Raw genomic sequence first — 24,919 nt, forward strand, 5'->3', positions numbered from 1 at the left:
ATCTGATATGTGGTTCTGACCCCCAAAGGGGTCGCGACCCACGGGTTGAGAACCGCGGGACTAGTCAGTCATCTTTGTGTTTCAATGGTGCATCTTTTGAAAATATTAATGAGGTTTATCAAACTAGAAGGCCAAAACTTGTAGGGTTTAAAGATTTTGAAAAAAAGACAACCAAAATTAAGCAACTAAAGAATAATAATATCTATTACTATGAATTATGACTGTTATTCATGTGAATATTTTTAAAATAAAGTATTCCATTGAAAACCACCACTAAGATTTTTATATTTTTAAAAATGAATATGAATTGCCAATAACCAATTGTATATTTTTATGTGAGATTTTAAGAAGTTAGCTATAGCTTATTAGCATAAACAAACAAACAAAAGAGATGCATCTCTGAGTTCTCATGATGAATCTACTTCCTCATCTGTGTTATTTTAGTTTGTGTTTTTGCTTTGGTCCAGGAAGGACTAAATAATTATCTTAACTTCAATTTTAAAGCACATTGTACCCAACATGGTTGATGTGCGCTTTCAGCCTTGGATCAGTGGGGTTAGTTAATGAAAAATTCCAAACTTGGATATTTTAAACATGCTCATGACATGTGATCAGCTAAATGGAAAACTAAATAGGTTTAATGAACTTAATAGTTTTCGTTCTTTGGTGTTATTGGTAAAAGTGGCACAGTCTTGTACCTTATGTTCTCGTCACCTTTTAATTCTGATTTACTCTGGTTTCAGGGCTTGTTTGTTTGTTTGTTTTAGGAAATGAACAGAAAAAAGCCACAGTTTTTATTTGGTGGGCAGAGGGAAGACTTTGGTGAGGGCTTAAATTGTAATTACTTATTGTTGAAAGGGAAGTATCCTGTCTTCTAGTGTTATTTTTTAACATCATTACCTTTGTCATTAACAAAATCTTATGCTGTTTAGTGAAGTCATTGTTAGTTTAATAGAGGTGTGTAATCTTTGTCTCCGAATTAAACTTTTCCAAATAAAATGTGAGGGATTAGGCAAAAAAAAGCACAGAAACCCTCTTAAACATAACAATATGGTGATTGCTGCGGGGAGTGGGGGGACAGGTAGAAGAGGGCTGGGCAGAGATGTGAGTGATAGTGCTGTTGTCACCATAGCCTTTGACTAGTTAGAATCCTTGTGTTGGAAATGACCTTAGACATCATATAACCCAACCTTTTCTTTTTGTTTTTAGATTTATCTTTGTATACACATACATTACAAAATATTTAAAAACTAGATCTAATTATTTTTGAATGTTATCCTTTAAATTTTTAAGAAAGAACAAAGAGTCCCTATGGGATAGCATATTTTAAAACATTTTTATTATAATTTTTTCAAAGTTCTTTATGCTAAAATAAGTGTTGCATTTTCCCATTAATTTGGAGGAATTTTATTTTTTTCTACCCCTAAAATAGTTAGGAATCATGTGTGTAAATTTTCTTTTTTACATATTAAGCTGTTTGGGAAAATATCACAGTAAGTCTCCTAAGAAGATGCCAGTGAAGCTTCCTATTAAATCAGAATGAGCCTGGGTGATTTCCCCACTTCCTTAAGGTCTTCTATTTCAAAAGCCAGTCAGTTAGAAATGTCCCTGGAGGTGCTGGTCATAGTAACCAAAATCTAGAAGCAACTCACTGTGAAGTATAAATAAATAGTGGTGTAGTCAAACACTGGAATATGGTACAAAGTGGGGAGTATTAATTTTAGGACAAATTAATATTGCAATAACAATGTGGATCAATCTCAGAAACACAATGTTGAGTGAAAGATGCCAGATACTAGATGTATATATTGTATGGTGGTATTTATATAAAGTTCCGAGGTGGGCAGTATTAGTCTAAGCTGTTAGGAGTTGGGATCTTGTCCTGGGGGGAGTGGGAAGTGGCTGGAGGGAACCCATCAAGTTTGTAGTGTTCTGATATGTGATTTTGTGATTTGAGTTTCATTATGAGTGTATTTAATTTGTAGAGATTCATAGAGTTTGTGCACTTTTTTTGTCTGTATGTTATATTTCAATAAAAACAGTATCATTGAAAAATCAAGAGTTTCTATTGAATGAAAAATAATGTGTTACTACATGTTTATTAGTTGGAGATGAAGGACCAAGAGCCAGGAAGAACAGGCAGGAGGCATTTCCAACGCTGGAGACTGTGTTCACAAAACTTCAGCTCCTTTCGTATTTTGATCAGCATCAAGTAACATCTCAGGTAGCCATTTAAAGCTGTTTATTATACATTTGGGATATTCATATTTTCTTAAAAGTCTCCTATGTAGTATATGTTTCTGGCCTTAGTTGGTTTAATAAATATGCTTTTAAGACATATTTGGAAGCATCTGAAACTATTGAGTAGCTCAGTTTTAAGGGTCAGGTTGTCTTCCTCAGAAGAATTAATTTTTATTTTGAAAATATTTTACCTTATGGTAATAATCAACATTATGTAAAATATCTCTAATGTAATGCTCATGTTTTACACTATGGTCCTTCATTGCTATTAATAAGGGAGAAATCTGTTCATGATAAATAAAGTACAGTTGAGAGGAAACCAACTCTGTTTTATTTTATAAATCCATTGATATTCAAATAGATATTATCTGGAAATTAATTAATACTTCAAGTCATCATAAGATCTAGACCAGGGGTGGGCAAACTTTTTGACTGGAGGGCCACAATGGGTTCTTAAACTGGACCGGAGGGCCGGAACAAAAGCATGGATGGAGTGTTTGTGTGAAACCAATTGTCCTAGATTGGGTCTAGATCTTATGATTACTTGGCTTATTTCTTCAGTTATAGTTGCAGTAAGGAAGTCAATTTGTACATATTTGGGTTTCTGTAGAAATAGGTTTTAACTGACTTCTAAGTAGAATCACATTTCAAATTTCTTAATACATAAAAATTATTTGGATATTGGTCTTATCATTATTTTCACCTTTTTTGCACAGATCTCTAACAATGTGCTGGAGCAGATCACAAGCTTTGCGTCCGGGACTTCCTATCACCTCCCTTTAGCTCACCATATTCAGCTCATCTTCGACCTCATGGAGCCAGCACTGAACATCAATGGACTAATTGACTTCTCAATACAGGTGTCAAAGAGACCCTGCTTCTCTCATTTTAGGAAAGGAAATGTACCAGGCATTGTTCAATTAAAAATGAGCCACCCAGTGCATTTTTTAATAATTAAGACATTCTGAATCAACAGTATTCAAATAGCTTTTTAATTGCAGCTTTGTTCATAGTTTTCAGTTAAATAATTATAATACTGTGCTAAAATATATACTAGTGATAGTCATTAAAAAGTGGGAATGTTTTGAGGGCATTTTTTTTGTCTTTTTATTACTTTGCTTTGAGAAAGATGAAAGGTTGTTTGCTGTTTATAATAGAGTATATTTTAAGTTAAGAGCAAAACAATAGAACCTTATAATTTGATTTGCCCTGCTATATTATATATATAGTATATTTAATATATTATATATATTATATATTTGAGTATATTTCTTATGTTGTTAGTAAATAGAAATGAAAGTTGGTTTCTATTGCTTATTCTCTTAATAATCTCTCTTTGTTTTATTAAAAAGAAGGAGAAAAGGAGAAAAAAGTGAGAGGTGGAATGTTCTCTGAAATTATTCAGTCTAGAGCTTTAGCTTTGGGCTGCCATAAAGTGTTGGTAACTACTTTAATATTGGATACTTTCTAACTGCATGTACCTTGGTGTCTACATAAAAGAAAAACTCCATAATTTGGTAAAGGATAAAAAATGAAAATCATTGTAATTCACTGGGTGTGTTTTTCTGAGACAGGTTATGATTATGGATATGGATATGGCCCTGGGGCAGGATAAGGGGCGAGATAAAAGTATTACTAGAATGACTCAATACATGCATGGTTTTTAAAAATAAATGCTTTCCTATGTGCTTGGGAGCTACATTTTCATCTAATCTTTTCTTTCATTGTAGTTACTAAATGAACTGAGTGTTGTGGAAGCCGAACTGCTCCTGAAATCCTCCAGCCTCGCAGGCAGCTACACCACAGGCCTCTGTGTCTGCATCGTGGCTGTTCTCAGGCGCTACCACAGCTGTCTGATCCTGAACCCTGAGCAAACAGCCCAGGTGTTTGAAGGGTTGGTATATTAAGTATCATTACTGTTTCACATCGTATAATGTATAATTGTGATGAAATATTATAGTATTATAATATTACCTAATCTAATAAAAGACAAACATGCAAATTGACCATACCTTCGCTACACCTTAAGCCATACCCACCAGCCAATCAGAGCGACTATATGCAAATTAACCCAGTCAAGATGGCAGTCGGCAGCCATGGAGGTGGAGCAACAGGAGGCCTGGTTGCTCCAGTGATGGATGAAGCCAAGCTTCCTGCCTGCCGCAGCTGGCTCTAAGCTCCACTCAAGGCAACAAAGTTTCAATTATAGAAAATAAATTAACCCCAGATACCAGCTTTCAGCTGGCCATGGCCACAGAGCTGGAGTGAGCAGGAGGCTTGGGTTGCCCCTGGCGATGGAGGAAGCCAAGCTTCCCACTCTCCCTGGCTGGCTCTGAGCTCCACTCAAGGCTTCAAAGTTTTAATTATAGGAGGTAAATAAATCCCAGAATTTAAAAAAAAGAAAAAAAAGAAGAAGCTGGGAGCTTCCATCGCCGGAAAGCTTGGCCAGCCTGAAAACAGCCCTCAGCCCCTCACCCACACTGGCCAGGCTACCCAGTGGGGACCCCCCCACCCTGAAGGGGGTGTGACCAGCCTGCAAACAGCCATCAGCCCCTCAGGCTGGCCAGGCACCCCAGTGGAGACCCCCACCCTGAAGGGGGTCTGACCCGCCTCCTCAGCAGCGCTAAGGATGTCTAACTGCAGGTTAGGCCTGCTCCCCCCTTGCAAGTGGCCATCCCCCGAGGGCTCCTGCGCTGCCAGAGGGATGTCTGACTGCCATCTTAGGCCCAATCCCCCAGGAGCGGGCCTAAGCCAGCAGGTGGTCATCCCCTGAGGAGTCCCAGACTGTGACAGGGCACAGACCGGGCTGAGGGACCCCCACCCTCATAATACTACTAGAGGCCCGGTGCACAAAAATTTGTGCACTGGGGGGATGTTGTAAATGGGGAGGGGGGGTTCCTCAGCCCCACCTGTGCCCTTTTGCAGTCCAGAAGCCCTCAGGGGATGTCCGACTGTCCCCATTGAGAGCAGGCCTAAGCCGTCAGTCAGACATCCTTAGTGCTGAAGTGGAGGCGGGAGAGGCTCCCGCCACTGCCACTATGTTAGCCAGCCATCAGCCCGGCTTCTGGTTGCACTCCCACAAGTAGAGCACACTGACCACCAGGGGGCAACTCCTGCATTGAGTGTCTTGCCCCCTGGTGGTCAGTGTGTGTCATAGTGACCAGCCATTTGGTGTTCAGTCGATTTGCATATCAGCCTTTTATTATATAGGATAGTATAGTAGAGCAGAGAAAAATAGTATTGATATTTATTTCAATAAAGAGATATAAGATACTTAAAGAATATTTTTGTAAGAAAACATGTACCAAAGAAGAGTTATAAGAATGAAAAAATATTTTCTTTTTTTAAAATGTGATTCCTTTCTCCCTTTCTCTTTTCCTTTCTCTTTACCATCTGCCTTACTTCCCTCCCCGTGGTTTCTGTGAACACAAGCCTGTCATTTATAGCACTCTGTCATCTGCCCTACCAGTGTCGTGGGTAATTATGAATGGCACACATGTGACAACTTTTTTGTTCGTGTAATTTCAGTTTATATTTGGAGAATCCAACACTGAATAAGCTTTGCATGCATTGTCATTTTAGAGATTTACTTCTTTAACTTCATTGTTTTAAAAAACTAAACCTATCTTTTGATAAGATAATCGAAACTGACTTTCTTAATTCTTAGTCTTTTTTGGTTTGTGTGAATTGTAATATGAGGTTTTCTCTACTACTACAAGTTGGTTAATAATTACCTAATACCATCCCCATTAGAGACTGAGGTTACAGGGACCTGGGTAGAATAATTAGCTCTCAAAAAACCCTATACTGGGCTCCTTTTTGTCCACCGAAGACTCACTCCTTTCCCAGGCTTTTATATAAAAAAGACAACCTGTTTTTCTTTATCTTCCATTTTCCTCCTGGGTTCAAAAGAAACATGGAGGTCTTTGGTTCTGTAGTACTCTTTTTTTGTGATCTACTACATGTAATCAATTTACACTCTACTCAAGAGTAACATGCATTTAACAGCAGCTCTCTCAGGGAAAAGGAAGTGCTATCACATTAATTATGCATGAAGATTATTAAGTGAAATCTGAAATATCCAAGATAGTTTCACATGTGAAAAAATTAACATATTAGAATTCAGGAAATATAGGACTGTTTAATATGACCCTCAACTACCCTGTGAAGTTGAATAATTAATATCACTTTACAAGTGAAGAGACTGAAACTCAGGCTTGTTAAAGGAAGTGGTTGGCGAAGGGATATACCCAGCATCACATCACTAAATCTCCCAGGCTGCTGAAGTCTTTCGAGCTAGGAGCTCACTCATGCTGTCTAATCTACACCGTGCTTGTTTAACTGCATGAAGCCCATTAGTTGGTCATTAAATGAATATAATAGATTTTTGACAAGAATATTTTTTATTTTTGTTTATTTTGAAATTCATTTCAATATTTATCTTGACATTTTAAATTTATTTTATAAAATGTTCATAAAATCATATTTAATATTAACTTTATTATATTTTTTACTTTATCGTACATAGTAAGGGTATTTTACCCAAAATTATTATTTTGTTTTTCTGTACTTATATGAATGGATATACTGGATGTCAGTGTAAAATGTTTTTCTTTCCAATGGCAAGTGAAAAATAAATGAGGAAAACATTGATTACAAACATTGACTGTTATACTCCCAATAAATGTTTATTTACAAAATAATTCTTTGCTTTTTAGGTTATATTTGGAATTTTTTGTTTATATAGTTAACTGTTGATTGAATCTGTTTTTCATAATTACGTGACTCTTTTGCTATAATTGACAGCTTATATCTGCTGCCCACTGGCCCCGTTTGCTGATGCCATTTCATATTGTTTGGAATGCTATGTTGCCATTTCCTCTTGTACTTTCCTGAGTTCCACATCTGGTATTTGTGATTCCTTCTTGGCCTGAGTATCCTAGGCTCCCTCTGGCTTCACCCTGTTCCCTAAATAGTGGAGTGAACTGTTGCTTGGGAACATGGAGACCTAAGCTCTCTTGGATCTGCTGTGAACTCGCTCTTAGCCTGTGTGCAGGTGACCTTACTTTTCTGAGCCTGAGAGCCCTCTTTGTAAAATGAGGAAGCTGAGTCAGTTCATTCCCAAAGCCCATTTGAGCTTTAATAATCTGAACCATCACACTGTCATAGGCTGACCCCTTTAACAGAATACAAGGTGGTGGTGGCATCAGATTCACAAAGAGGGGGCTGGACCACCTTTTTATCTCTGTGTTGTGTAACCTTCTGTGTTGTATGAACTGGGGTGAAAGAGGCCACAGTTAGGGTTTGGGGAAATGGCACAGACTGCAGCAGCAATGGTACTTTGAACGGAAAGACTTCAGGGAATGTTTCTAAGGGGAAGGGGATTTGGTTCTTATATGAGATAAACTAATGTAAATTTGTTTCTAGTTTGGAGAAACAAGGGAAATGTGACCTCTAACTGTGAATTCACCAGGTTCATATGAGCACCAGCTCATGGTTTAAAAATGGATTTCCCAGATTTACTGATTAAGAATTGATCCTTAACAAAGAAGTAGATTTGGGGATCTTTGAAAATTCACTGAATTAGTGAATCTTTTTGCTGAGGAGAGATTCTCTACTTTCACATTCCTTTATGTTCTAGTCACAGCAACTTAATTGAGGATTCATTCATATATACTTTCTGTATGGAGGAATTTCTATTTTTCTTGTTGTTAATGCCATTTTTGAAGTTTTCTAAAAAAAAATATCTAGTACTTTAATATTATAATAAACTGATATTTTTCTTAATTATTTACTACTGTTATAATGATTAGTGTCAACAATCTAATACCTTTTTATACAAGTAATAAATGGACATATTCTCTAAAAGATTTAAACAGTAGCTTATGTATCAGCAACATGTATATCTCACTCCTCACATGCTGTCTCCTCAGGCTGTGTAGTGTGGTAAAGCACGTTGTGAATCCCTCAGAGTGCTCTTCTCCTGAGAGATGCATCTTAGCCTACCTCTATGATCTCTACGTGTCATGTAGCCATCTCAGAAGTAAATTTGGAGACCTCTTCAGGTGGGTAGAAGAAAATCAAAAGAATAGGGGTAGGGTTATATCTCTGTTTATTAGTGACTAGACCAATATTGTCATCCTTTTTAATAGTGAAAGTTAGTCATAATTACATCTGCCAGAATTCATATTGAGTTACCTTTCATTGTATCTATAACCTTATTACAAATGAGTGTTTAACTGTGATTGCGATTTTGAGATAAACTTGTGATACAGTATTTTATATTTTGCACTTGCTCTTACCTCACTGGGAACATTGTTTCCCACTTTGTGTGCACTCACTTTCTCACTTTGTTTCTCTGCTTCCATTATCATCCTGTTTGAAACAGCATCCCTGACTCCCTTTCATTCTCTGCATCTTAGCACTTGCTACCACCACAGGTACACAGATGTTGGAAAATACATACTTACTTAATGTTATTTTGAGGAAACTCGGATTATTAATTATAGGAGACAGTCATAACTGGCAAAATAAATTTAGAATCTAGAAGAAGGTAAGGAAAACACGATCAGTTACGGTTTTCTCTACTCCATATTTTACACCCATTTGTTTGTAAATCCTATGAGCTAGCTCTACCTTCCAGGTATAGTACCGAGAATCTGACTGCTCTTCATTGCTCTGTCACGACCACCACGGTCATCTCCTGGTTAGACCATTGTGTAGCTCTTCTCACTGGTTTCCCCGCTTGCCTCCTTGACTCTCTTGAGCATATTATCAACACATCTACTAAAATCATCCTTTTAAAACAAGAACAATAAAGTTTTCCAATGGCTTCTCATCTATTCAGAATAAAAACCTCTGAAGTCATTACCTAGCCTTTAGGACCTACTGGATCTGATTTTCTCTTCTGCCTTTTCCCCCTTGTTCCATTCTAACTGTGTGCACCTCCTTCCTGGTCTTCAGACACTCTGAGCAACCATTGTAGGGCATTTGCACTTGCTATTACCTCTCTTGTGTTTTTCCTAGCTACTTGCATGCTCACGTCCACAATTCATTCACGGCTTTCCTCCCAACCACCCTGTTTACGTATTTATTTATTTAATTATTTATTTATTTGTTTGTTTGTTTTAAAATATATTTTTATTGATTTCAGAGAGGAAGGGAGAGGGAGAGAGAAATATCAATGATGAGAGAGAATCATTGATTGGCTGCCTCCTGCACGCCCCCAACTGGGGATCAAGCCTGCAATCCGGGCATGTGCCCTTGACTGGAGTCGAACCTGGGACCCTTCAGGTCAGGCCAACGTTCTATCCACTGAGCCAAACCAAGTAGGCTCAGTAGGGCCCAACCACTGCATTTTAAATAGCATACCCTTCTGCCTACACTGTCATTCTTTGACCTTAGCACTAACCCTGGCACATTGCATATTTATTTATCATCTCTCTCCTTCCTAGAATGTAAGCTTGCCAACAGTAGAAACTTTTTCTGTTTCATTCGCTGCTATGCCCCAGTACCTGGAAAAGTGTCTGGCACATAGGAAGCACTTAAAAAATGTCTGTTAAATAAAAGATATATACAAAAATATCATGAAACTTTTCATGGTATCAATAGGGAAAAATGTGAAAGTATATCTCCATGAATGGTTAGGTTTCAAAATAATCCCTTACAGGGATGCTGTTTGAGTGAATCTTATGAAACATCTTTTCACAGGAATTATGTAAGAGCAGTAATAACCTGTATCCTGCTGCGTTTTCACTCAGAGCTTTCAGTTGACAGTTTTTAGAGAGCTTTCTTATGCGTGATTCACTTTAGGCAACAGCCCTGTTCTTAATAGTGAACTTCCTAGAAAGCTCCAGGAGCCCTAACGCTCCTGCCGGGCAGTGTAAATGAGTTCATTCCAGTCTTGTAACCTGGGTGCGTGGAGATCAGGAGACCAGCTTGCACTGAGGGCTGCTTGGGATCGGCACAGCGGTGCCCCACAGCTGTGACACTGGCTGAGGTTCCCTTGATTAAGAAGTGGCAGAGAAAAAGCTGTCCCAGGAAACCTGGAAGTCAGACATTATTTGCAGTTTAGGATTAAGAAATATGGCCCAACAAAAGCTAGATATGCAGAGAGATTTCTGTTAATATACTAATAAACCAGTTTTAATAATTTGATCTGAAGCACCATCTATAAAGTTGTGGAAGAGGAATATTTGGGGGACATATTCATACCTACCACTGATTGAGCTACTGCTTGTGCCAAGCACAGCACTGGGCTGTTTCCATCAAGATACTTACTCCACTCAACAACCTCAGGAAGTAGAAATGGTGTTTCCTATCACCAAGTCATTGTTCCTCATCCTAATTAATAAATGATGAAACTTAGACTTGAACAGAAGTAATTTTGGCCTCCAAGTGTGTGTTGCTTTCATCACTCTATCGGAGTCTATCGGGTTTTTTGATACGGGCAATTTCAGAAGGGAAATACCTAGGTTATTTCCTTAAACCCATATATGCCTGCACAGAGAGTGGTAAAAATCTGAGAGTGACCGAGGTAGCAGCTGACTTTTTAATAAAACATAGACGCTCACCTGGAAAGAGTCTAATAAATGAAATAGGAAACCTAGAAATGAAGGGCGAGGACACTTTCCCGTGAGCCATAGAGTTCAGAAAAAGTGAGCATTCCTGGCTGGAGGTCGGCAGAATTCTTTTGTTTCTAAAGGCAGGAATGAATAGCATGTTAGAATTAAGTGGGAGGCTGAATAAAATAGACAATGCTTCACTACTTGCAGAAGACTGTTTCCTCCAACACTCAGGGAATTGGGAGGTGGAGGAAACCAAGGATGTGGTGTTAGGGAGGGAATTGGCAACGAGCAAAGTTTGATTTTGTTTCATCTCTAGTGGGGAAATGAAACGAATTATGAACTCTTGCTAAGTGAGAATGAAAGAAAAGTTAAGTAGAAAGTTGGCAAGAGTTGTAAAGTCAGAAACTGGAGATTTAAAAAGCCCTGAAGACTATATAGCATCCATCATTTTGAGCAGGTCATAAGTCTAGATGGTAAATGTGCATCCTTCAGTGACCACTGAGGAATTTTTACATAAGTTACCTGGAAAGAAAGATAGTGTAGATTACAATTACTGCCATTTAGTGGGAAGGTTAGTCCTCTCTAATGGACCAGTGCTTCCCAAGCACTTTTGGCAGTTGGATTTACCTGGAACAGTATTTTAAACATACAGATTCAGTAAACCTACAGAGGTGATTCTGAAGGAGGAGGTTTTGGTAAAGCACAAATTGAACAATCTCTGTTTTCTTAAAGCAGTTGACAGTGGCAACAGTTTAGGGTAAAGAGTGTTATTTATATGCCTTTTCATTGTTAAAGCAATCATTTCTGGGTACTATTTATGTAGGTGTATAACACTAGGGGTAAAAAGCCATATGTTGCCTTCATCACAAGTAAATTTGCTGCCAAAAAGTTAATCTAAAAGAAAAAGATTCTCTGCTGCATAAGAGAGCTCTTGAATAGAGGTGGATGCTGCTTATGAACTCATGTCCACAGCAATAGGAAGGAATAGCTGAGTATACATGGGGTCTGAGCTTTGAAATCAGATTGTCCCTCAGCTCCATCTGCAGAGCCAGATTGGATCAGATACTTTCTAATTCCCTTTGTACTTCTAACATTCTATGTCATATTCACATATAACTCACTGAAACATACTCTGTTTTCATGATAAGCCAGCCTCTTAAAAATCTCTTAATCCTGCTACAAGGCAGAACATGATAAACTTTTAGGAATAATAGTTTATTCACTCTTATTTAATTTGTGTATCATCCGTTTCCCCCAACTGGAATGCAAGCTCCTGGAGGGCAGGGAATGAGCCTCTCTTTCACAGCTCTGACCACTTGACCTCTGCTGGATACCCTGTACCTAGAGGAATAGTTTTACAAGATATGTAATTACTACTAAGCCCTGAATTATTCCTGATGTTTAGTCTAACCTATTTTTATTCTTAAGTAATAACACTTTGCAACTACTGTTTAGAGATAGTTGTTGAAAGCCTTAGTACAGCTGTGGGCAAACTACGGCCCACGGGCTGGATCCGGCCCGTTTGAAATGAATAAAACTAAAAAAAAAAAAAGACTGTACCCTTTTATGTAATGATGTTTACTTTGAATTTATATTAGTTCATACAAACACTCCATCCATGCTTTTGTTCCAGCCCTACGGTCCAGTTTAAGAACCCATTGTGGCCCTCGAGTCAAAAAGTTTGCCCACCCCTGCCTTAGTAAATTCTTTTATTTTTGCAACATATAAAATGTAGAAAAAAAATAGAAAATAATTAAGATTAGTAACCAAGTTCTTATTCTTGTTTTGTTCTTCACACCCATTCAGCAACTATTTATTGACCCAACGAATACATTCCAGGTACTGTGTTCAGTGCTGATTATTAAGAAATTGGAATCTAGAACTCAATGTGACTCTTTTATAAGAATACATTACAGTTGCTACCATTTAATCTGTCCTTAAATTAACTTTCTAGCTATTCTACTTTTTTTTTCTTAACTCTTCTTCTTGTAACCTCAGTAGTGCCTGTTCAAAAGTTAAGCAGACCATATATAATAATGTGATACCTGCTAATTCTAACTTGCGATGGGATCCGGACTTCATGATGGATTTTATTGAGAATCCTTCAGCTTGTAGCATCAACTACTCTATGCTAGGCAAGATCCTCAGTGACAATGCAGCCAATCGCTACAGCTTCGTCTGCAATACACTCATGAATGTATGTATGGGCCATCAGGATGCTGGAAGGTAAGCTGAGTTACCCTGAATTTTGTGACTAACCACAGTTGTTGCTTTGGTGCTACTTTGAAATTAACTTCCTTAGTAATTGCCTAGGCTGACAGTTGAATGTTGTTTTCTCTCTTTTTTGTATATTATTTTATCTGCTCTGTACTATGATTTCCTTAACCCAAGAGACAAAAACATATACAAGAAAAAATACAAATAAAAATTGTGTATATTTTTAAAATACTGTACTTAGGCTACCTAGATTACATAGTTTCTAAAACAAAAAAATTATGTTCTTAAAAGGTCATTGTATAGGTTAAGTTTTTTCACAGAGTAATTGACATCTGTAATGGTTATTGTTTGTTGTTTACCAGCATTAGAAACAGGAAACATTTAAAGCCATTCACTTTTATCTTCTCCAGGTTCTACTAGGTTATTTGTCAAGTGGGTATTTATTATATCCTTGACTATAAGAAATGAATGACTTGTTTATGGTAGTGAAATATGTGTTCTTAAGTATGTCACATGCAGTATTTCTTTTTTGTTACTTTATAGTGTGTCTGTTCTTTTTCTTCTTTCTAGGATTAATGACATAGCCAATTTCTCCTCTGAGCTGACAGCATGCTGCACTGTTCTTAGTTCAGAGTGGCTGGGAGTTCTGAAGGCTCTCTGCTGTTCTTCCAATCACGTGTGGGGGTTCAATGATGTACTTTGCACAGTAGATGTAAGTGTTCTTTTTCACTTAAGAACTCAACTGCAATTAAATATTTAGTTAGTGAGCAATATTTTTTAATTGACTCAACCCTTAACTGAAATGTAAAATTTTTTTCCTTTTCTCACTTTAAGCAGTATACCAGAGTGTGGTTGGTGCTGTGTTGCATGAGAATGTCCAGGCTCAGATTCATTGGGGCATCCAGTCTTTCTTAGTGATTGTGTCTGGAAGTGATGAAAATATACCCATTTATATCACAGATTTCCTAGAATATTATATGCATGATATTCGAATTTCTTAAAAATCCATCTTGATTCTTTATCTATTTTTGCCTATCACTTCTTGGTGTGATCTTTTGTATGTTAATATATCGTACATATAGAACAATTTTATACATTTTAAAACATACCTCCCAGTTGAAGTTGAACTTCCTAATTCTGATATCTCAAGTCTGAGTTGGACAGTCCTACTTCATTCTGTGTCTCGCTAAAATTTTAGGCATGGAAAACTCCTGGTGGCCTGCTTTTCTAGACAGGAAAGACACATATTTTTATCTTTAACATTGTTCCTTAACCTCTTAGTTGTTTTTGTTATTCTCTACGTCTGGTTAGTTCACTCATCTATAAAATTGGAATTAACAGTAGTATGAACCTCATGGTGTTGTGCAGTTAAATGAGGTGACTTTTTGTAGATTGCTACCCACACTCCCTGGCATATACTACAACTTACTAATAAGGTTGCTATTACAGCTTTTTAAATTGTTATTATTTTCTGCCAAAGTCTTGTGAAATCTGTAAAGGTAGAGGTTATATTATGAATGAAATAACTTTTCTTCCTCTTTACTCTCCTTTGAAAATTTAGGAGTCAATTATAAATTTTCAGAGTTATTTTTAAAACTAATTTACTTATATTAAAGACTCATTACTTTGTTATCTCTGAATAGAACCCCGAACCATTACTGAGGCTTGTGTTTTAACTAGGGCAACCTCCAGGTTTTTCCTTGCTTATTAATGGCTACCCTTAAATAGCAGATCCTACTGAATTTTGCAGAAAAGTTGTATTTTTGCTACATCTTTTAGGGATTTCTTGATTTTTTTTTCTTATTGTTGTGGGGTGTTTTTTTCCACTTATTTGTACCCAAGATGAAGCCCAGTGTCTTCTTACAGCACTGGGATGTGGGTAAACCTCATTTGTTGTCTTATAAAGTAGAAATAGGCCTAGAGAATACTCATGCTAAGTTTCATTCACTCATTTGGGGATCTGAAACCTCATTGGTGTTGCCTACATTCTCTTAGATATTAATCTTAGCTGTTACTGAAAGGGTGTTAGGTATTAAAACGTGTCAATGTTTTTCTTGAAGGTGAGTGACCTTTCATTCCATGATTCACTAGCTACTTTCATTGCTATTCTGATAGCACGACAGTGTTTCTCCTTGGAGGACGTCGTGCAGCACGTGGCACTGCCCTCTCTCCTTGCGGCAGGTGAGGTGGCATCCGGGACAGCCGTGGGCATGTGATGCTGGTCTTGGTGGGATGGTGTCTAACTAGTGAAACCCAGTGAGGGTAGTATTCAGGGGCACATGCGTTGGGCCGTGGTGTGGCTTGCAGGTAAAGATGGTAGAACTGTATATCTTGTTCTACCCAGAGCACTGTGACTCCCTGGATGTTGGTACCTAGTTTTGAGGAAGCACGTACATTCAAGTTTCTCAGGAAAGTGTAGCTGGTGTCTTACTTTTTACCATAAGTAGCATGTTTTTACATTATTCCAGAAAGTTTAGCTAAATAGCAGGCCTGGAGACATGTTCTTGAACATGTGAGAAAACTTGCTTTGGAAATCTTTCTTCCCCAGCTTGTGGAGACGCGGATGCCGAGCCCGGGGCCAGGATGACCTGCCGCCTCCTGCTCCATCTCTTCCGAGCCCCCCAGGCCTGCTTATTACCTCAAGCAGCCGGTGAGCTGATAGCCCCAAACCTCTGATTATGTTTTCATTTGCAGCTCCAGGTTCTCAAATGACCAAGTAGGCTGTTCATTCTGTAATTTCCTTCCTGACTTTGGGGGGCCTGCTTGAGGGTGATGAAGGGGTGCAATGATGCCACTGAGAGGGCTGTCAACACCTTTCATTTATGTAATATCAGGATGTGTTGAGAAACTCAAATCCAGAGTTAATAAACAATAAAAATACTTTTGCTCTTAGGCCAGCCATGCTGGTGGGCAGCGTGATCCTCTAACATACTATGCATGTTAGTTGTGAACCACAGCATAGCAGCTTAGGGCAGTGATTCATTTATGTTTTTACTAAAGGGAAAACATCTAGGGATGCTGGTGAAATCTGTTCCTAAAGATAATTTCCATGTTAGGGTGTGTGTGTGTGTGTGTGTGTGTGGAGAGAGAGAGAGAAGAGAGAGACCATCAGCATAAATGGATGAAAATCCTAATGTTTTTGACACATCTCTCTAAGGAGCAAAGACGTTATTATTTTAATAGTAAAAAAAAGAAACGGTTAAGCACAGGGTGCTGGCAACGTTTCTTAGTGAATTCATGAAGCATCAATTAAAGCTAGCTAATGGCAATTAAGCACCCACAGTCTAACAATGAAAAGCCCTACTACTGTAAATGGTTACAAAACACTGTTAATAATGGTGATGAGATGATGAAAGGCTTGTTCTTTGTTCTCATAGGCAAAACTTTCCCTGGAATAAGATCATCTTGTGATAGACACCTTTTAGCTGCTGCTCACAACAGCATCGAAGTGGGAGCAGTGTTTGCTGTTTTAAAAGCAATTATGATGCTTGGTAAGACTATCTTGGCACTAAGCTTGGTTAATCACCAGAAGTTTAATTCAATTTAATATTAATAGAAATATTTTGTTGTTGTCGTTGCTGTTGTTGTTGGCTTTCCCCAAGTCCAAGTTCAGTTGTACTCCAAGAAGTCTGTCCCTTACCTACAACACTGGTGGAATTTAAATATATTTTTTTGGTGGGATTTTAACTGCATGCTGTCTCATTCTGATATAATACAGATCCTCAGACCTCCTAGCTTGTGTTGCCTTCATTTGTTGGCGTAAGTCACACTTTGTGATGGACATAGAAAACTTGATGACCTAGTCAAAGGTTTAAATCCCATGTTATATTCTAGGAGTAAATCACCAGAAAACCTGGGTTTCAATCCTAGTGTTTCTGCTTCCACTGTGACCCTGAACAAGTTTATAACCCTGTACCATAGTTTTTTCATCAATCAGGTGATAATTGCATTGAGATTGATATTACTGATAAATCAGTATAACATAGCATAATTTTATATAATTTATATTGACCAAGATGTCTTTTATATTTTTATTGGTATATACATCCTCCTGGAGTAGTAGCACTGCCTTTCCTGTTCATTTGTAGTGCAATGCTTTAAGACATTTTTATTCTGTAAATTAGGAGAATGATTGGGAAGACTTGAATCACACTATCACATTCCAACTTTGGGTGCCCTCTTTTGGCCTTCACTAAACAAATGTTATCTCTTATGCTCTGAAGGAGCCCCCTCTCATTAGAACAGACGTTACTGCACGGATGAGAATGGTCTTTGATGAGTATTAAAGAGCGTGTTTGAGGATAAAGCCTATCCCTTTATACTTCATCTTGGAAAGTGTTATTTGATGATGACAAGGATGGAAAACAGGGCTTTCATAAAACAGATTATTAAAAGTGCATCCAGCCCTAGCTGGTTTGGCTCAGTAGATAGAGAGCATCAGCCTACGGACTGAAAGGTCCCAGGTTTGATTCCAGCCAAGGGCACATGCCTGGGTTGTGGGCTTGGTCCCCAGTAGGGGGCGTGCAGGTGGCAGCCGATCAATGATTCTGTCTCATCATTGATGTTTCTATCTCTCTTTCCTTCTCCTTCTCTGAAATCAATAAAGAAATATATATTTTTTAAAAAGTGCATCTAAAAATACCTACATATACACATACATACATACATGCATATATACATACATGCAAATTATTAAATGTGCATCTAAAAATAAGCATACACATAAAACATACATATATACATATACATACATGTGTATATATGTATACATACACAGATACATGATGCTCCTGTTACACCCAGGAATTTTGAAGTAAAAAGAAAAAGGTAAAGTCACATGGAGGGCTACAGCCTTCCTCTAAGCTCAGGAGCTTGTGTATACAGCCAACATTAAATGATCATCTCAGTAATAAAATTTCTGTACATTTGAAAGGAAAGATGGCTGGTTAGTTCCGTTTAATAGTAAAGGTAGAGACCATTGTTAACTGTATTTTGTTTATGGTAACAAACATAACATAACCATGAATTTAGGGATTCACCTTTTTACTGTGGTAGCTAATGTTCATCAGAGAAACTAAATAGAAGATTTCCCATAAACTAATTTTGGAAGTGTGACTGCATTAAGTGATAGACATTTTAATGGTAGAAACCAAGATGAGTGCAATGTAGATATTGTCACTTTGGTTTGAAGGACTAGTTTGATCCCAAGTAAAATTGGCCAACCTTTTTAAATATCCAAATAACCATAGTTTACTATCCATGTATAATCATCAATTCACTTTTCTTTGACTGCCTCTCCTTGACCTTTTTATTTTAATTTATTTTATTTTTAAAGATATGTTTTTATTGATTTCAGAGAGAGGAAGGGAGAGGGAGAGAGAGATAGAAACAGCAATGACGAGAGAGAATCACCAATTGGCTGCCTCCTGCCCTCCCCCTGCTGTGGTTCAAGCTCAAAATCCAGGCATGTGCCCTGACCGGGAATCAAACTGTGACCTCGTGGTTCATAGGTCGACGTTCAACCACTGATCCACCCCAGCTGGGCTCCTTGAGCTTTTTCATTGGCTTCAGTTCTTGGAGGAATCTACAGCTTTCTAAGCATTGCTTCCCAAGTCAGGATTAGGTCAGTTGAATGCCAGCAGAGCCTGGGGCCTGGCTGTTACTGAACACCGTTCTAATGTTTTATTGTCTATATGATTGTAGAAGGTTCTGGTACAACCTCCAGGTCATCCTAACATCTATACTGATTTGAGGATCTCCTAGTCTGGGACTAGCAGATATGTTTGTTTCTTTGTTTTTGCAGAAATTTTAACTTACCTATCTCACATGTTCTAACCAATGTTCTCTCAAGTCCTGTCCATCAGGACTGATGTTGAATTAGGGAAATAGAACAGTTATGTAGAATTTGGTTTCTAATGTCTATAGCAGTTTAACTTAAGGTGTAAAAATAGTTGTTTATATCACTAAAAAGCATGCTAAATTTTGATACATACAGAATCTGGTCTTTCTCGCAACTCCTAAAGAACTCTGTTTAATTAAATAAATTCCTATGGGTAAAGTGAAATTGGTAATATTTGCCCATATATTTTAATGAGAAATGTTTGATAATAAAAATGAAGATATTGCTGAGTTGAAATGTATTTTTATTCCTCCCTTCCTTTTAATGATTTTATAAGTAAATATTCAATAAGCAATTCTGATTTTTCATGTTTTTTCATCAGAGTCAAAACTTTTTCCTAGTTGACTTGTAGGTTTTAAAAGACTTTTTGCACTAACCTGGGTGTGGTTTTCTCTGAGGGCCTCCTATAAACTCATTTGTTGGTTCCAGGAATTTTTTTCTCTAAAGGCTTATGATCCTGTGGGTAAACAGGCAAAAGTTTGGAGGCTCTGTTGTCCTTTGGCAAGGTTTATTACCAAATTATTTTATTTTTTCACCGTCAAAATATGACAGTTCTTTGTCTTTCGCAGCTAAAGAAGATTTCTTATATCTAGATCAGTGGTCAGCAAACTGTGGCTCGCGAGCCACATGTGGCTCTTTGGTCCCTTGAGTGTGGCTCTTCCACAAAATACCGACTTCTGCGCATGGGCCATGAAGTTTCAATCGCACTGTACCTGCGCTCCCGCACGTGGTATTTTGTGGAAGAGCCACACTCAAGGGGCCAAAGAGCCACGTGTGGCTCGCAAGCCGCAGTTTGCCGACCACTGATAGATATTCAATCGTTCTGCTCAGTGTTTCCCCCAGAACTTTTTTAAAATAAGAAAAACACTTTCCTTAGCTTCATTTTAGTTGAATATATTAGAGATTGGTGAGAATGAAGTTTTCTTTGCAAGCTGGTGTTTAGAGAAAGGAAAACGAAAGACACGGGTTATTCAATGAATGCCCCATTTTCCAGGGCTTCCTTAGTATGCATTGCCCTTTTCCATTCCCAGGGAAATAAATCTCTCTTGTCAAGAAGTTGATAGTAAGGTGGGCTAAGGCAAAACTTTTCTCTTGACCTATGGATAGAAAATAAGTCATTGTAAGAGAAGAAATGGAAAAGGGACATCTAGCAGGGTGAGTAACCCTTCTTTTCCTTGTCTGTAAGTCAAATGAATTTGAATACATTGATGCTTGAGATATTGGTGAAATCAGTGTTCTCTGATTATTAAGTGTGATTCAAAATGGCCTTTCCAAGTTTGGTGAAAGCATACATAATTCTATAAACAAAGTAAGGATTGAGTCTTGAACTTACTTTTTTTCCATATCTGATGAAACTTCCCTGGGTTCTTGCATTTATTCTCTTGATCCATTCTCTTCATTGCTGCACAGCTATACAATGATACCATTCACATACTTTAAATTCCTGAAAGCTTGTTTCATTTACTTCTCAAATAATTGGCAATATTTTGAATGTGTGTGATTTGGGGTTTGTGATTCTGTTATTTAGGAGATGCCAAAATTGGCAATAACAGTGTCAGCTCTCTAAAGAATGATGACTTCACCATGAGGGGTTTGCGACGTGATGGGAATGCTGATGATATCTGGACTGCCTCACAAACTGCAAAATCATGCGGGAGAAGCATTTCCATGGAAACTGCCAACTTAAAAGAATATGCTAGATATGTACTGAGAACTATTTGTCAACAGGTATCTTCAGATTTAGTTGGCCTTTAACTTTGAATATGTAACTTATTTTGGAAAGAATCTCACTATTGTACAAAACGTGTACATAGATGGTCCTTTTTATCCTGCTTTGTTTTGACATAATTTCAAATTTGCTGAAAAGTTGCAATAATAGTAAAGAACTCTAGTATAGCCTTTATACAAATTCACTAACTTTTTAAATTTTGCCACATTGCTTTATAATTCTATTTGTGTGTGTTAGTATGGATGCATATACTTAAAAAATTCTTTTCTGAGCCATTTGAGAGTAGTTGGCATACATTATTCTGTTTTACTTTTGAATACTTTAGTGTTTGTTAACATGAACAAAATACAGTTAAAAAAAACTCAGGAAATTTAGCATTAGTACAGTAAATTCTTGTCACCTATAGACCTCATTCTAATTTTGTCAGTTGTTCCAACTGTGTTGGATTTGTGTGAAGTTTCCTGTAGATTAGCTTCAGATTATGCATTCCTAGCTAGATACTGCAGCGGTAATGCTGGGTTCTTCTCGGGTACTCACATCGGAAGGCCCGTGATGTCCACTGGCACCTCATTGGTGATGTTAACCTTATCAAGATGTCTCCATTGTATGATTTCAAAATTTCTCTACTGGATAATTATTATTTTTTCCTTGTAATTACTAAGCAGTCTTTGAAGAGACACTTTAAGACAATGCAAATATTCTCATCAAATTCTCTCACCTCCCATGTTGCTTCCATTTTGATTCTTGTCCAAACCAGTCTTCACTATGATGGGTGCAAGATGGTGATTTTCCTCCAAACTCCTCTCCTCTCCAGTTATCAGTTTGCACTCTTCCCTAAGGAAAAGCCCGCCCTTAACTTATATTTACTAATTTTCCGTATGGATTATGATTTACTGTCCTTGGTTATGTTCATGTTCAAATTGCCCAGATTTTTCTGGTGGGACTCTTTTCATGCTGGATCTCTTGTTATTTTGATATGTCTTTATGTTTATTTTTTATTTATTTTTTTAACTTTCTGGCTCCTTTTGTACTTTCCCTGCCCCAGATCTAGAATTACTCATTCCTCTGAAGAACCTTGATTCTGTTTAGCACAAGATGATATTTAGAAACCAAGATCAAGGCACTGTGTGTGCTCATTGTTTTAGGCCTTTTCAGCAGACAGAGCTAAGGAAAAAACATATCTATATACATAAATGTGTGTGTAAATCACGAGTTCATACTGATTCCTTTACTTTCAATCCAACCCCACAAAGTCCTTTGTTTTCCCCATTCCACATTAATATTGCCTTCTTCCACACTATGAGCCCCACTCCCAATAATATTAACCCTTTACTCATTTGCTTTATTCTGTAAAATACCTGTAATAGTTTCAGAATTGCTACACCCATACTACTAGGAAAAACAAGCTTACTAAAAGGATTTGAAGATTTGTTTATAGTTCTTCCCTAAGAGTTTACCATATTATGTTAAGAAGTCATCTGAACTTTCTCCCTCACTGTGGATATATTTCTTGCTTGAAATAGAACTGATTTTTATTTGTTTTTGTTTACATTCAGTGTAGGTCCATTCCCACACCCCCTCGCCCAGCTCTGTCTTTAGAATAGCATGCTCCCACAGGCCAACTATGCAAAAGGTATACTCAGAGATATGTCCTCTCTCCCTAATCCCTGCTACCCTTTGTCTCACCCTGCCCTAAGTGGCCAGTTTCATCATCTTCTGCTTTAACTTTTCATATATTTAAAAAAAATTTTCTCCTTACTTAGTAAAAGAATCAAGGCATACCATATATACTCTTTTTACGTTCCAAATGTTGACAGGGTCATGTTTTTATAAGGCATATTATAACCATGGTAAAAGTTAGCTAAATAGTTATATAGGTACTAGAGGCCTGGTGCATGAATTCATGCACCAGTGGGGTCTGGCCAGCCTGCCCGGGCCAATCGGGTGGGGCTGGCTTTAGGGAGGGGACTCGAGAGTTTGGCCAGCTGGCCCCACCCCCAATTGGGGTGGTGGGGGCAATTGGGGGCAGGGCCGGCCTGGGGGAGAGGCCATGGGTGGTTGGCCAGCTGTCCCCGCCCCCATGGTTGAATTCCAGGTCGAACTTCTGGTCAAGGGGACAATTTGCATATTAGCCTTTTATTATATAGGATTAAGAAGTTGTTGGGTTGTGCACTGGTTCCATACTGTGAGGGCAATTGGAATTACAGTGGGGCCTTGACTTACGAGTGTCCCGACTAACGAGTTTTTTGAGATACCAGCTGTCTCTTGGCCAATTTTTTGCATTGAGTTGACAGAGTAATTTGAGTTAACGAGCTCCTTAAGGAGCTCCTTAACAAGCTCGGTCTCACAACGAATTAAACACGTAAGTCAAGGCCCCACTGTACCTAAGGAGTTAAAATTGTTTTTGATGCCTTAAGAAAATGACTGCTATCTGGTCCACAACCTAAGATTGACTTAATTGATTTGATGTCGGGCCCACACTTTGTTAACAAGGTCCTCAGGTGATTTTAATGGATAATCAGTGTTTAGTCATAGGTGTAGTGGTTAAGAAACAGGTTTCATTTTAAACAGATCTGGGCTCAAATGGGGCTCAGAAACAGTTGACAAAATCTTACCTAATCCAATCTAATAAAAGAGTAATATGCAAATTGACCATCATTCCAACACAAGATGGCCGCCCCCATGTGGACACAAGATGGCCAGCAGGGGAGGACAGTTAGGGGCAACAAGGCTGGCAGGGGAGTGGTTAGGGGCAATCAGGCAGGCAGGCAGGTGAGCGGTTGGGAGCCAGCAGTCCTCAATTGTGAGAGGGGTCCCAGATTGAAGAGGGTGCAGGCTGGGCTGAGGGACACACACCCTTCCCCCCCCCCCATGCACAAGTTTCGTGCACCGGGGCTCTAGTTTAAAATAAGAGTTTCCTTTGAAAAACTGATGAAGAAAATGTGATAAAAGTTTAAATTAGTAGAAACTCTCTACAGGTTAATTAGCCATATGCATCAATAGCCTTAAATTTTTGCTATACTTCTTAACCCAGCAATTGCACTTTATGAAATTATCCTGAGAAATCAATTGTACAGAGAATAGATGTGCACAAACATTTATTTATAATACTAACATTGTAATATCAAACAGGAAGACAGTTTTCTGAATGTTATACTGTGTTCTATTCAGTAGAACATAGCATTATGCATTTCATAAAAATGACATCTTATAAATAGACTCATTGCCCTTACATATGGCAAGCTAAAAAAATTGATCATAAAACAGTTGCAAGAACAAGAACCCATTTTCCAATTGAAACACATACCAATATTTTCCTTAGCTTTCTTTTCTTTCCTTTTTTTTTTGCACATCTATTTTTTAAGGTTTTCTTTATCCAAGGTTTCACTTTGTATTTAAGAATTTAAAATACTAGAAAAGTTTGTTTTTAAAACTTCTGCCACCATTTTGTGTATGTAATATTTTGTTAATTGAAAGATTCCTGTCTGCTTTATATTCCATTATGTGCCATGAACTTAGTACATATTACATAGGCATATAGAAAGCCCATGCCTACCAATCTAACTGCTGTATGATTTTTAGGAATGGGTAGGAGAACATTGCTTAAAAGAACCTGAAAGATTGTGCACAGACAAAGAACTAATCTTGGACCCTGTGCTTTCAAATATGCAAGCACAGAAACTACTGCAGCTCATCTGTTATCCTCATGGCATTAAAGAATGTACTGAGGGGGACAACTTGCAAAGACAGCACATTAAGCGCATTCTTCAGGTGAGTGTCAGTAATTTAAAGATTATGTTTCTGTGATTTGACACATTCTTTGTAATTATAACAAAAATGACTGTAGCATTCCCACAGGCTCTCTTAGGCTTTTCTTATGCCTTAAGACACATCTTGCTAACAAATGTGCAAAATAAGTCGAGATAAAGCCAGATGCTCACAGGCATGATTTAAAAACCATGGTGGCTGGATGCTGAGAGGCTGTGTGTGGTTCCCAGGGAAGGGGTTTGGTGCCTGGACTCCCCTCGCTGCTGGGTGCCCACTGCCTCCATCACAGCTTACTGCACAGCAAGCACAGCACTGTTTTTGCACTCTCCGATTTCATTCTGTTAGCAAAAACAGGCTAATGTAGGTCTTTCCTAAAAGTAAAGTGCTTGCCCTGCCCTGTGTGGTTCAGTTGGTAGAGCATCGTCTGTGCACTGAAAGTTCGATTTCCCAGTCAGGGCACATGCCCAGGTTGCAGCTTGATCCCCGGTGCAGAGGGAA

The 24,919-nt window shown here is 38.1% G+C and overlaps 2 protein-coding genes across 3 annotated transcripts in view; one reads left to right on the plus strand and one right to left on the minus strand.

The window, feature by feature from the left end:
• Positions 1-24,919, plus strand: part of MED12L (mediator complex subunit 12 like) — a 398,615-nt gene that overhangs the window by 307,475 nt on the left and 66,221 nt on the right. The window contains exons 16-26 of one of the 2 annotated variants that reach the window (XM_006758962.2): positions 2,106-2,224; positions 2,958-3,101; positions 3,972-4,135; positions 8,175-8,306; positions 12,807-13,034; positions 13,596-13,737; positions 15,086-15,206; positions 15,574-15,675; positions 16,403-16,516; positions 20,453-20,652; positions 24,236-24,424. In XM_006758962.2, the coding sequence (XP_006759025.1) occupies positions 2,106-2,224; positions 2,958-3,101; positions 3,972-4,135; positions 8,175-8,306; positions 12,807-13,034; positions 13,596-13,737; positions 15,086-15,206; positions 15,574-15,675; positions 16,403-16,516; positions 20,453-20,652; positions 24,236-24,424 (1,655 nt within the window). The remainder of the gene's footprint in view (positions 1-2,105; positions 2,225-2,957; positions 3,102-3,971; positions 4,136-8,174; positions 8,307-12,806; positions 13,035-13,595; positions 13,738-15,085; positions 15,207-15,573; positions 15,676-16,402; positions 16,517-20,452; positions 20,653-24,235; positions 24,425-24,919) is intronic. The other variant, XM_006758963.2, reaches the window with a different exon arrangement.
• The window catches only part of P2RY12 (purinergic receptor P2Y12), a 53,549-nt gene that overhangs the window by 19,142 nt on the left and 9,488 nt on the right, over positions 1-24,919 (minus strand). The window lies entirely within an intron of this gene.

Source organism: Myotis davidii, unplaced genomic scaffold (genome assembly GCF_000327345.1).
Source record: "Myotis davidii unplaced genomic scaffold, ASM32734v1 scaffold316, whole genome shotgun sequence".
NCBI lineage: Eukaryota > Metazoa > Chordata > Mammalia > Chiroptera > Vespertilionidae > Myotis > Myotis davidii.